Source organism: Zootoca vivipara, chromosome 3 (assembly GCF_965207765.1).
Source record: "Zootoca vivipara chromosome 3, rZooViv2.hap1.1, whole genome shotgun sequence".
Lineage (NCBI taxonomy): Eukaryota > Metazoa > Chordata > Lepidosauria > Squamata > Lacertidae > Zootoca > Zootoca vivipara.
In genome coordinates this window covers 79,498,784-79,512,452 of record NC_142586.1, presented here as the reverse complement: position 1 = coordinate 79,512,452, position 13,669 = coordinate 79,498,784, and the positions used below count along the sequence as shown (strand labels likewise).

At 38.5% G+C, this 13,669-nt stretch overlaps 1 protein-coding gene across 4 annotated transcripts in view; it reads right to left on the bottom strand.

The window, feature by feature from the left end:
* CRIM1 (cysteine rich transmembrane BMP regulator 1) overlaps nt 1-13,669 on the bottom strand; it is a 131,909-nt gene that overhangs the window by 31,757 nt on the left and 86,483 nt on the right. For all 4 annotated transcript variants that reach the window (XM_035108298.3, XM_060272897.2, XM_035108299.3 and 1 more), the window contains 3 exons: nt 10,350-10,532; nt 9,126-9,323; nt 1,202-1,330 (listed from right to left, as the gene is read on the bottom strand). In XM_035108298.3, coding sequence (XP_034964189.3) covers nt 1,202-1,330; nt 9,126-9,323; nt 10,350-10,532 — 510 coding nt within the window. The remainder of the gene's footprint in view (nt 1-1,201; nt 1,331-9,125; nt 9,324-10,349; nt 10,533-13,669) is intronic.

Genomic DNA, 13,669 nt, shown 5'->3' with positions numbered 1-13,669 from the left:
ACTGTCAGGGTTGGAAAGAAGGAAAATGCAGGACTAAACTCCTAAGTGCAATTATATTTAAACTTGTCTATAATTATAGCTATATATCTGTCTATGTTTTTAGCTTTTGTTTATTTCAATCTGCAAAAGTGCTATCACAAATCAGCTCTCACTCATCATTCTTAACCCCTTGAAAAGGCACTGCTGATAAAGTTACAGCTTATGGCTAATACAATCATTGTCATACTTCCTTCAAAATCCTCTCAAAACTGACCTCTTCCATGAAGTCTTTGGCACATCCCCTTAGTTCCCATTATGCACTAGAACTCAACCTTAAGCTTTCTTTAAACATGTCCAACTAAAACAACCACATAATGCTTCCCTGTTAACCCTTCCCCTCCTTTCTCTTTATTAGGACTTGACCCCTAGCATCAAATTTGCAATCCCACCAAAAAACACTCCTTAGAGCACATGTCTGAAATCCAGCAATGTGTGAGTTGACTTCTGCTTGTGCATGAAGACCACTGGATGTCAGCTTGTGGCTTCACACATTCAGATCTAAGGTGGAATTTTATCTTCCCTCATCCCAAAACCATGTCAGAAGAAAGCCTGGTTGAGAGGAGTTAATCAAGAGTCTAGTACAGTAAACCCAGACATTCACGAGGGACAGGGCTATCAATGGCTATGTTCTGCCTCCACAGCTGGAGGGGAAATCCTTCTGAATACCAGTTGCTGGAAATTGCAATAGGGGAGAGTGCTGTTGACTCCCTTGGGATGAACAGAGTGATGTATGTAATGTGTGAACAGCGCTCTCTCCCCTCTCCCCATTTTCATGGGCACAGACAGGCTAACTGAACTGTTTTACATCAGTAAATAAGGATCACAAACACCTTTGAAAAATGGTGGATGACCATTCAAATGCTACCAAACAGTTTATAGAGCCATACTGACCTTTATCTGCAGGGTGAAAAAATATGACTGACCAAACTCATATCAAATATATATATACCTGAAAATTTATTTCAGTTGCATAGATTTTTCAAAAAGGTATTCCCCCACCGTTAGTTTCTTTTGTGTGTGTGTGTGTGTGTGTGGAAAAGAGAACATGGTATATTTCGCATGAGATAGTACTGAAGACGGAAAAAAGAATGCAAAGTTGCTAATAATGTTTTGAAAATGATTTTGGTCAACATAGGCTCTTCAGCATCAACTGTATACTTACTAGTTTTGCACTGGCAGATGCGGCAACCATTTTGGTCTACTCTGAAGTCATAAATACAATCCATCTCAGTTAATGTGCAATTCACCAGAGGATAACATGTGGGTGGACCTATAGTGATGTATGTTGGCTCTAATGGAAAGAAAGGAATAATTTATTTTAAAATATGCACATGTTAAGATCTAAGAGTCATTAATGTGTTAAAATTTGGCCATTGTCGGCTCTAGCCAACTAGAAAAAGTTGACTACATTTGTAGCAGAACAGCATTTAATTGCTCAGACCCCATTAGCTATCTGCTTTGAAATCTGAAAATGAGATTTGTTGCACTTGCTCTGCCTCCCCCAGTTCCTGCCCCAACAGGATCTGACTTTATCTTTGCCATAATTTTGCTCAAGGTGCTAACTGTTGCTTTGTGCAACAAACATGGTATGGCTAGGTACTAAAACCATTGTCTGCAGTGGGGAGCCTATCATATTTGTTCAGTGACTCATAGTTTCAGCCTGCAACCAAACATATCCCAAAGATAAGACCTGTCTCACCAGAATCCATCTTTCAGTAAACATAAACAAAATAATTAATTTCACATATTATGCAAATGAGCTTGTGGCAATCATAGCCTGCTCAACTCCTTTAAAAGATTAACTGGAACTTAAGTATTAGCAGCAAAACAGTAGCTTTTATTGGACCAGTTCACTGCAATGAGACTCCCAGATTCCAATGTGTTGGATCCAATGTTTACTTAAAGTGTACAAAGATAAAACTCAACATCCGTAAATTTGAACCACATGCTTGTATCTCAACTTTCTGTGACTTGTCAATTACACTGAAGAGTATGCACACTAGACAGTACATACGCAAATGTTATATTCATAGATGAATGTATGATGTGCTAAGCTTGCCTAGTGGGCAAGGAAATGCAATCTTGTTTTGCCACCACAAATACTCTACACATACAGAAGTTCATTCGAACCAGACCATTATTCTTAATTTCAAATTAGTTTTCTAGTTCATATGATAAATTTCTAGACCACCAGACACAGAAATGTACATATTTTATATTGCATAGTATTTGCAAGATATTTTAGTGGCAATTTCTCACTATTTTTGTGAATACATAAAATATACTATGTGCTACTGAAGGAATTTTTTTATTTTACTTCGATCCAGACCAACACGGCTACCTACCTGTAATACAGATATGCTTTGTCAAGTTTGAAAAACATCTGTATACACTTTTCAACATGTTTTTTAAAATGCACATGACTCAGGTCTCAAACTGGCCTTTTGTTAACACCATTAAATTCATACATTCTATGTGCATAATTTCCTATGAATGCAATGAAAAAAATGCTGGCAAGGATTTGTCAGTAATAAGAAAACAGATGATTTTTGAGAGAAATGTAGAACGCCTTACATATTTAAAGAACAAAACAAAAATATGAGCTATTGGTATTTGGAATCCTCAGATTCTGCAAGGACCAATGCCAGTGCCAAAACAGATTTGGTTCATTGAACTGATAAATGCTGCAAACAATTTAGATGGGCTTGAGAATTCTATTAGATCTATCACAGAGGCATAACTAAGTGAGGCCAGCAAAGGCAATTATTAGTGAAACTATTATCACTCAAAAAAGCTCTCATGGTTTGCTGTGCTCTGTGCAATTATTGTAAAAGAAAACCATTGGAATGGTGCAAATATCTTATTTCTAATGTCATAGTAGTCCCAATAGATTTTAAATGAGTTTGAAATTTCATTTTGTTAGGCACAACGTAAGTAGACTGACTCCACACAGAAAATGTATAGTCCAGACAGCAATGTTGAAATGAGCTAAATCATTATTTTGTATTTGTGATTTCAGAAATTATGTTAAGCTGAGAAGAGTTCACATTTTTAAAATCTTCATTTATGTAAACCAATTATTGCAAAATTGGATTATAATACATGTTAGATGAAGCTAGATGCTAGCAAAACAGCTCCCTGTACATCTGAATAAAGTTTTGAAACTTTAGGTAAGAAAAAAAATCAAATTGTTAACAGGGCCTTGGGGGTCAATATACTTTTTATCTACAGTGTTTCTCCGAAAATAAGCCATACCCCAAAAATAAGCCATAGTGATAGGCATTTTAACCTTGTAGGTTAAACTGTACCATACTTAATTAAAAAAATAAGATATCCCCTGAAAATAAGCCACCGTGGTTTTTTTTGAGGAAAAATAAATATAAGACTGTGTCTTATTTTTGGAGAAACACGGTAGCAGGTGCTATGCCACATGTCCAATATGTGTGTCTCAGTGAAAAATCACAATGTTTGATAAGGAGATCCTTCAGAAAACTTGAGGAACAATCCTACCTGAATATGCATAGCTTAGTATTTAACTAAGACAAAAGTTTTATTATTCATAAAATTATTCATGGGATGCAGCTAGAGAATGGATATCCTTTTCTATAAGGATATAAGAAGAGCCTGCTGGATCGTAACACTAGAATTCATGAACATCAGATGGAACGGAATGTTGGACAATTAAGGGCAGATACAATAACATACATTTTCATGCAGCACATAGTTAAACTATGGAACTCACTCCCACAAGAGGCAGTGATAACCACCAACATGGATGGCTTGAAAAGAGAATTAAACAAATTCATGGCAGATAAAGCTATAAATGACTACTAGTCATGATGGTTATGCTGTACCCAAAGGAGTGTTCTTGTGGGTTTCCCTCAAGAATGGGTGGCAACAATGAGAACAGGATGCAGCCATTGGCCTGACCCAACAGGCTCTTCTTATGCTCTTGTGTTAAAAGCCTATTGTAATTTTAACATGGTGTTCAGGAAATATTGAAATATTTATTTCAGTCTTTGTTGGATGTTGAGAAGTGACCTGAAAATTAATTTTAAATATTTTATTTATACATTTACAATGCTATGCTGTTATTCTCAATTACTTCTTTCAACCCTTGTAAACTACAATGGTTTCTTTTGCATACTCCTGAAAGATAGCAGTTTTTTCTTGAATAATGTGTTAGAACGTCTGTAATGCTTGGCAGAAACAATTGCTGGTAGTCATTCATATGTGCGGTGTTTTTTTTTAATGCTGCAGCTACTCCCATACAGATTCCAATTCTATAAATCTCAAAAAAAATCTCAGAAAAAGCTTATCAATAACTAACTTTTCCTATCCACAAAGGTAAACCCCAAGATAGAGTAATTTTATATGGATGCCTGAGTTTCAATAAGCTGCAAAAGAGGACAAAAGAAATAATTTCAGTCCCCTCCCCCCCAAAAAAATGCAGTTACAAAAAAAGGGAGGGGGAAATCAGCTCTTTTCACTTCACTGAACAAGACTCAACAAATAAAGCTAGTTCAGCTACTGCCAGGCTTCTAGCTATTTGAATAGGCAAACAGTTAAGCTTGAAAAAGCACACATGGTCATGTGACCTAGGTTAGCCTTTCACTGCTGCCCTTGACAAACTGCAAAAGAAAGACTGAGTGCACAGATGACGAGACAATGGATGGGAAAATAACATTCCGTCTCTGTATATTTTAGATGTGACTCTAAACTGTAGAAAGATTTTTTTAAAGGGATGGAAATGGTAAAGAAGGCTGCTGCTAATATTACTGATTACAATTATATTTAAAGACTAGTGTCATTCAGCCCGTTTAATAAACGGGCGCTAGAACATCTGACTTTTTTGGCGGCGGCACGTGGGGGGGCCGGCCGGCCCCTCCCACGGCCGCCGCTTCGTCGCCTAGCTGGCGCCGAGGAGAAGGCCGTGATTCTTCTGAGGACTGCGAGGGAAGCGGTAGGCAGAGGGGTGGGGAGAGCGTGTGTGTGTGTGTGCGCGAGTCAAGTCTCTGCGTCCAATCCCTGTGTCCGTGGGGCACATGCACAGTAGTGCGGACACAGGGATAGGACACAGAAACACTTGCACTTTATTATATAGGATAAATGTAATTGCAACAGACAGCCATTAATTCATAGGGATTTATGTGGAATAACACTGTGGTATTTAACAAACTATATACACCAGCATTCAGAAAGTCTATCAAGAAAATAACATTGACAGACTAAAGTTTAATGCTGAACTAGCTAAATAATATTGAAAAGTTTAGTTGTCAGAATAAACACCCAATGTGATGCCATTTTAACAAGTGACTCCACGAACCCAGCTGCATATGTGTCTGTAACCACTGGGCAATTTTATTTTTTTAGTTCATGAAGAATTAAAAGAATGCTCAATGTAAAGTTTCAGCTCTATTTTCAGTGTTTCCCTGGTATACGGTAACCGTCTGCTGTAAACAGTTTGTCTACAGATCACCAAATTCATGATGTCATTATAGCTGAAATTGTGCAAGGTGTCCAAACACAAAATATTTGGTAAAGATAATACAACATGCTACATTATTATTGCCTGCAAAGTCTTGGTTTCACATTTCTGTATTACTCTTGGTCAGAAGATGTGGAACACTGCCCTTAAAAACCAACTCAATCCTCTTATTTGATCACAAAATCGCAGAGAACACAGGAGGTTTTTCTCCACTGGTCCTACAAGAACTACACTAGTGACCTGGCAACTACCGGTATATTTGTAGGTCCCTATGTATACTATAAGTACTCACAGAAAAAATGAAGGCAGCAGTAGAAAGAGCCTTATGAAGGATAAGTCAGTTACTGAGGTGTCATGAATGGGAGAAGAGTTGGGACAGCTAACCACTAGAAAATACCCAACTTCTCTTTAAATGCCTTCTGTATTCAGATTCTTTTGATCATGAAACACAATGCAAATACTTTTTTTTAATGAACATGAGCTGTATTACCTACAACTACTAAATAATTTCTCTGCTGAGTACTTTCCATTTATGAGTCATCTCATTTCAAGTTTAGAAGAATGTGTTTAAAAGTTTCAAAATGTAAGGTGCATATTAGAATTACCTCAAATAATCTGTCCACATCATATAGATCATGGTGTGTCACAATGAGAGAGGTGGCATTAAGAAGGGGGCACCTCTAATTAGTGGTTTTTCAAATAACTTCTACTCTCATTAGCATAGATTTTAGTTAAAACAATCTAATAATTCAATATACTCTGTCTTCTATAATAAGGACTGCTTTGTTAATTAATTTTTATCTGCCTACATTGCCCAATGATTGCTTATTAGGGCACTGAGGATAAATAAAGTTTTGGTAGTCTATAAAATTATTGAAATTGCTAAATGATCGGCGTATATGCTTTGCGTTATAAAACATTCATGAATATCCAAAAGAATTCAGATTTGGCAATGAATTCTAAAATAAAAACAAAACAAAACATGCAGGAAAAGATTTAGCAGACAATACATACTTAGGTGAACAATTTCTAAGATCTACTCATGCTGTCTGCCAAAGGATAGGAAGGGTAGAACAGCCACCCCATTCCAGAACATGATAGTCCATCAACATAAACCAAAAATCTTTAAGTGTTATGGTCCTCAAAGGAGCTGGACTTGTTGTGGACACCTTTTTGTTAAATTCATATGACAGAGAAGGCAAGAGAAAGTTAGTTAAGTTTCTTGAATCTTAACTTCCACACACAGTGTTCTGCTCTTAGAATGGAGCTTCCTTACCTCTTCCTTCCTAGCTCAATTCCTTTCCCCCACTGCCCCTGAACAACCCCTGGAAGCTTGGGGAGCCTTCAGAACAACGAGGGTGTGATTCGGGGAGGAGATAGGAAATAAGCAAAAGTTTGGGGACTTCCTTATATGCATGTGGAAGTTTCTCTTCTCTTATGCAGGGCATCTTTCTATCTAAGCCACAGGGGCAAATGATTAATTAAAATGCCTATATTATAGTTTATTAAAATGTTATAAAGATATGCTCATGTGCAAAAAAGTGTGCAGCTGCAAGGTTAACTGATTAATCAAACAGAACAGTCTGTTTTGCCCCTGACAAACCTGTTCCTTAATTAACTTTTTAAACTTCCATGTTCTTTGTGGAACATTGTCTGTCTTCCAAAAAAAGTTAAATGCTGCCTCCTGAGCTGCATAATATGCGTTTACTTAAGCTTCCTGGAAAAACATTCATATCATTCCAAGGGTGACTAAATGTTTTCCATCCTCATAGCTAGCATTCCAGACAGCTTTTCTTTTCCCCGAGTTCATTACATGAAAAATACCAGCTCCAAGTTCAGTGCTAGAGAATTTCCTTCCTGGTGCCCAAATTCCTAATGCAGAAACAACAAAGTGTTTTTAAGGCTGCATTGCTTGGTTTGGTCCTTTAATTAAAACTTTACAGAAGAAATAAAAGCAAAGAATTCACAAAGGAGGTGATATTCTACAGCAACAATAGAGGCAAAGGAAGAAACATGAAAACTCTCCCAACAGAGCAGACATGACTATGGACAAGCCTGGAACAGAGTTGCATTCATCTCTCTTTTCTCTTTTTTCAACATACCTCCACCTTCTCAGCTTTTTATATGAAGGACAACACAGATTCACCAACTTCACAAGATGCATATCAGTTCAGGAATACTTTCCCAAAACAATGTCTAAACCAATGCACTCCCATAGCTATGTATGGTTCAAGCATTGTGTGTCCTTTTTCTGAAAAAGGTTCCAAGACTGATCATTTGAAATCATGGCAAACTGCCACAAGTGAGAGTGCTCTTCACCATGGAATTCAGGTTAAAAAATAAATAAATTTCACCTGAGGTATCTAGCCAAAGGCCTGGCTCTCTGTGAGTCACCGTGGGCATCAAAAAAGGAAAGTCAATCAGGAGTGTGGCTTGTTGCTAAGCTAACCTATCACAAATTTGGCCTCTTAGAATTCTGAACAGCTGCAGAGCTAGTGCTCTGAAAGTATCTAAAACCACAAAAAACCTTAAAAAAAATGGGGGGGGAGCATATTTTTGGTTCTCATGTTCTTATTTTCAGAAGCCTAAATTTTTAAAATATATTTTATAGTGGGGAGCCTGAAATAAAATTCATTTCTTTCAGAAACAATGTTGTTTTGAAGCCAATTCAGTCTTGTTGCAAATCCATTAGATCTATCATCCAAAGCTAATAATATTAGTGATGAGAGTACTGAACAGAAAACAGGACGTGTTTTTTGAGAGAAATACTTTCCAATGTTTCAGAAAATGGAACATCTTCAGATACTTGGCACCTTCTCATTTTTTCACTCCTAATCAACAGTACTCAAACAACTACTAAGTTGCAATGGGAAGTACATTCATGAAAATGTTCACCGTCCCCCACTATGAAATACAGCCCCTTTTCATGGCATTTGTATTCCTGCAAGAAAGTGTCAAAGAAGAATTACAGAAAGAATCACCCAGTTACCTGGGCAACAGAAATGTATCCTCTCCCTCCCCCCCCCAATTCAGAGTGAGGGCAATGGGAGGGGGCTTTGTTTGCTTTCACTACTATTATCACATAGTCAAACCTGATCTGATGGTATTCAGAAGATGGGTGCATAACAGAAGGGAAAACAAACATGCCCCCCTTGTCAGGGCAAGGGAGGCAATGTACCCAGTCAGAAACTAGCTGAATTTCAATGGCTGATTGCAAAGCAGTAGGGATGGGGACCTGAATCTGCATCTAGAAGAGAGCACAAAACACTGGTGGGCAACAAAACTACCAGCAAATATGATAAAGCAGTGAAAATTTCTGACTGATAAAGATGTGTTCCTTCTTCCTCCTATGCAGTGTGGGAAATGGGAAGGCTTCATGTGCCCTCAGGAAAGTTGGCACCTAGTTGCTCTAATTTGGCTACCTGAAGTTACGGTCATCATGTTCACTACCGGTATATAATCCATGCCTGGCTGAGGTCACATACTAGAGAAGCTCCTCTGAATGTTAACAGTAACTCCAGCACTGTATCGAAAATTAACACTAGAAAAGTTTTTATGCCAATTCTTAAAATCTTATTTTGCATTCTCCATGTCTTACCTTCACACATTGGACAGCATTCCCCAGGCACTTTTACAGGATTCAAGCAGCTCTGTCCACAGGCTGTGGCAACACAGTGAGATTCTCCATTGATACATTGGCAGAAAGTGCAGTCATCTTCCCTCCAGCGGTCACCGTGTGCTTGAATCTGGCCATTAGCGTAACACCCAGCAGGGTTACTAACGGGAGAAATGGAATCTAAAAACAACAACCCCCAAACCACATCAAAATGGTTCAGTTTATTTGTAGTGTTTTGATACATATGTTTTGTTGATAATATAGCATTTTGAACATTCTGAGAGAATATCAACACAGGATTAAAAATAATTTATTACAAAACCACACTGATATTCATTACAACAGCAAGGCTGCACAGCTTTAAAAGTGTCAAAAATGTAATTTATCTTTCCCAAATGTTATCAACTGTGAATTATATTTTTACAGAACTTTATGAATTGGACTCTCTTTTAATAAGGAAAACTGACAGAAATAATACATTTGCAGAAGATATATAAGCACTAGAGATAATTCAGATTATTTATAAAACTCTTGGGGTATCAAGGAAGTGAATGGCATCCAGAGCAGCCGTCCCAATTTCAAGGTTCTTTTGCTAGGAATTTTGAGCTATCGCTTCAACACATTAAATAATCCTAAAATCTATGACGACTCACAACTTGTGCAGGGGTTAGCTTCCAGGGGCTGCATGTAAAGCTGAAACCGTGTATAGCTAGAACAAGCCCAGAACCACATCCATGTGACCTTGCCAACCTTCCTGAAGCCAGTGTGCTGAGTGGGCCTTGCCCCCGGTGGAGCCTTGCTTACTGGACTCTGGGAGACTTCAGTGAGATCCCAGGGCCCATTTGAGACTTTCCCAGAGCCCAGTAAGCAAGGCAGAGAGCTTAAAAGTGCTTTCTGTGACAGGGAAAACCAGCCCAGATAGCAGTTTTAAACTCTCTGGTTTGCTTACTGGGCTCTAGAGGTTTCACAAGATCTCAGATGGTCCTGTGAGATCTCATGAGACCTTCCCAGTGCTCAGTAAGCAAGCCTGAGAGCTTTCAAGCTCTCCACCTTGCATGCATTTAATTTGTGCAATCGCAGCTGGCTGGCCACCAAACATGGTAAGCTGAAGTTAAATGCATGCAAGTTGTGAGTCAACTGTATTTAAATCAAATTCAAATAGCACCAGAGCAATAATAATATTAATAAATTATTAATAATAATTACCTTCACATACTGGACAGCATTCTCCTTCTGGTACATAGTATCTGTCACAATGTAGCTCACCACACTGTGCCGAGAAACAAATAGACACACCACCTTGGCATCGACAAAACCGGCAGGCATCCATTCGAAACATATCTCCATCATAATATTCCACACTATTAAATATACAAGCTGGCTTCACTTCTGAAAATAGCAACAACAACAACAACAACAAAATAACTTTTCATGAAGGTGCTTGGCTATAAAAAGCATAGTGACTTAACTCATGAAATTCTCAGATATATGACTATCTACTCCTTGGTATAAAAAAAAATCTGGATTTTTGTTTCTGAAACGTTTCACAGTTTACTCAATATATACCAGGCTGAAAGTGCCTCAGCTCAGCTGAAAGTGCTCCTACTTGTGAAAGCTGCGGAACGTGATTTTTGCTAATCCTACCTTCACCTACTGTAGTCCTCCATGATACATCCTATTTTGTTCTGAAGGGTCCCCCAACGTTCAGGAACGGTTTTCAGGGGGGACTTAAGCTTGTAGGGTATTTTTTTTCTGGATGGCAGCTGCATATTCTAGGGCAGGCATCCCCAAACTTCGGCCCTCCAGATGTTTTGGACTACAGTTCCCATCTTCCCCGACCACTGGTCCTGTTAGCTAGGGATCATGGGAGTTGTAGGCCAAAACATCTGGAGGGCCACAGTTTGGGGGTGCCTGTTCTAGGGCATGTTCTACATCTACAATTATAAAAAAGAATGAAAGTGACAGAAGGACTACTGGTATACTCCAGCTACTCCATCCATCTATCAAGGAAAGAGCCACTTATTCTGAACTTAGCCTCAGCTTCATCACACCTGGGCTAGGCCTTTTAAAAAAGTCGGAAGACATTCAGGGTGCAGAAACAAAAAGTTCTATATACAGCCTCTTTACTGTGAGGCCGTAGGGTGATATTTATCTCTCTTGTTTTAGTTCTGCTACCAGAGTTTGCTGGTGAACACCCAGCCCATGTTTTCTTTTGTTTAATGAAATAGGACTGTTGCTGTTCATTTTACATTTTATTTGTTTATATACTTTACAGGAGAATTTCAATAAAGATGTATTTTTTAAAAAATGCTCATGACTATGCTGGTTTCACACATATAAATTTGGGATAAATTTCCTTCATTGGATCAAATGTCATGGCAAGCCTCCACATTGCATTATTTGGCAGCACTCCTGCCCTTTTATCTGAGCCCAATTTATATGCCAAACCCCATTCTACCTTTATGTACTACAAACACTTATGCCAGGAAAAAGTCTCTGTCGAAACATACAGTGGTACCTCGACTTACAAATGCCTCGACTTTCGAAGGTTTCAACTTATGAAGTCCGCAAACCCGGAAGTATTTTCACTGCATGCGCAAAATCACGCTTTGCGCATGTGCAAAATGGACGCTTCGACTTCCGAAGGATTAGACTTCCGAAGAGCGCCGCGGAACGGATCGCCTTCGTAAGCCGAGGTACCACTGTATTGCTAATTATTGGTTGATTGGTTCCACTACCCTAATTTTTATTTTATTTTTTATCAATTATCCTGGAAACATTCATATTCAAGAGTGGCACATGAAAATGAATTATTTTACTGATTCATCTCAAGGATAAATTGCCTAAGAATGTTTAAATATTGTCTATTCTTAAGGGAAGCTAACATACCACAGCAGCTTCAGGCCAAATTAGATGCAACATTAAACACCTGCTGTAATGTTGCATGTATACCTTTAAAATTGTAAAGAGCAGCACCAGGGCCCCCAACCAGGAAGTGAGGGGGGAGCCTTTCCCTGTGCCTGCACTGTAGCCCTGACCAAAAAAATGCCCTTTTGAATTTATTTACATTGGGAAGGCAACTCCCACCTAGCCCAACAGGAAATTCCCTCTTAATGAAAATTCGTTGTGACTGACCCAGGGGATGCATTAAGCTCTCCCTCCCGGTTGTGGTCCAATCCTACAATCCTAATTGGGGGATTCAATGACTGCTATTTAAATTTTCCAAAGGGCACATGGACATTAAACAACATTAAACCACAGAATGTGCAGTGACACAGACATCTCCAATTCAAGGTGGCTTTGAGCTAGCAACACACTCTTTCAGGCTTAGCTTCTTCACTGGCAATAAAGGAAAAAAACAATACGGATCGATCTCACAGAGTTGCTGCAAGTACTACTGTGATAATGTATACCTAGCACTTTGAAAACACTAAGTTGGAATCTACTCACATATTAAAAACATTCTGAAAATGCATTTTTAAAGCGTTTTTAAAAATACATTGAATTTTCCATAAGGTTCATCATCACCATCTATTTTTACATTGTATACTGCACTTAAAACGTTTTATTTGCAGCTGTATAGCTGAATCCTAAGATTCTGTATGAGTAAATAAAGCTTTCTCATTATGGAGTCAGACCATTGGTCTAACTTGGTACTTACACCGAATGGCAATGGCTCTCTAGATTTCAGACTAGTATTGAACCTAGCATTTTCTGCATGCAAATCATGCAGTCTTTCACTCTGATTATATTAAAAACAAACCACAACCCCCATTCACTCGGTTAACAGAAAGGTAGCTGATATATAGCTAAACATTATGGGTATTGGGGTGTGACAAATAGTCCTTTGTCTCACAGCCTTTCAATTTAGAATGCCTCATAATGATTTGTTGAATCTTAATGATTTCAGAAGAGTCTATGTTTGCAGTGAAACATCAGTGCACCTTTTTGCAACTTCTACACTACACTGCTGCCTGTGCCTCTTTCAGCTCAAGCAAACCCCAGATGTACCTGGAGCTTAGGAACAGCAGGTGGATCAAAGCAGCCCAAGTATCTCCGGGTCAGGAGTTAACATATCTATGTTGTCTGGCAATTCTGTCTGTCCATTGGACCATCCTGGCTTTCATATATGCCTGGGGTTTCTTAGGATTTAGCTATTTGTATTGACACTGAAGGGAGTTATTTCAGTGCAATGAACAGAAACAGAGAATATTTGAGGGTACACTATTGGATTAATTAACAGAAACTGCACTACGTCTGGAAAGTTACTGGAACTCAGATAATGTTTTTAAAAGGTGATTAAAGTCTGTTAAGAGCAAGATCATCTTACTCCAACCGTTTTAGAAGTCAGAACACATTAGGAAAACAAAAAAGTGCAGACATTTCTTTGCAGACAAAAGGTGACTGCAGCGTCTTTTTGATTGCTATGAACCCTGGATGACATTTTTGTATTTAATTCAGCAGATTATCAGCAGGAAGTTCTTTTTCCTTCACTAAGCCATGTAGCATACTCGTGGGATATCTGT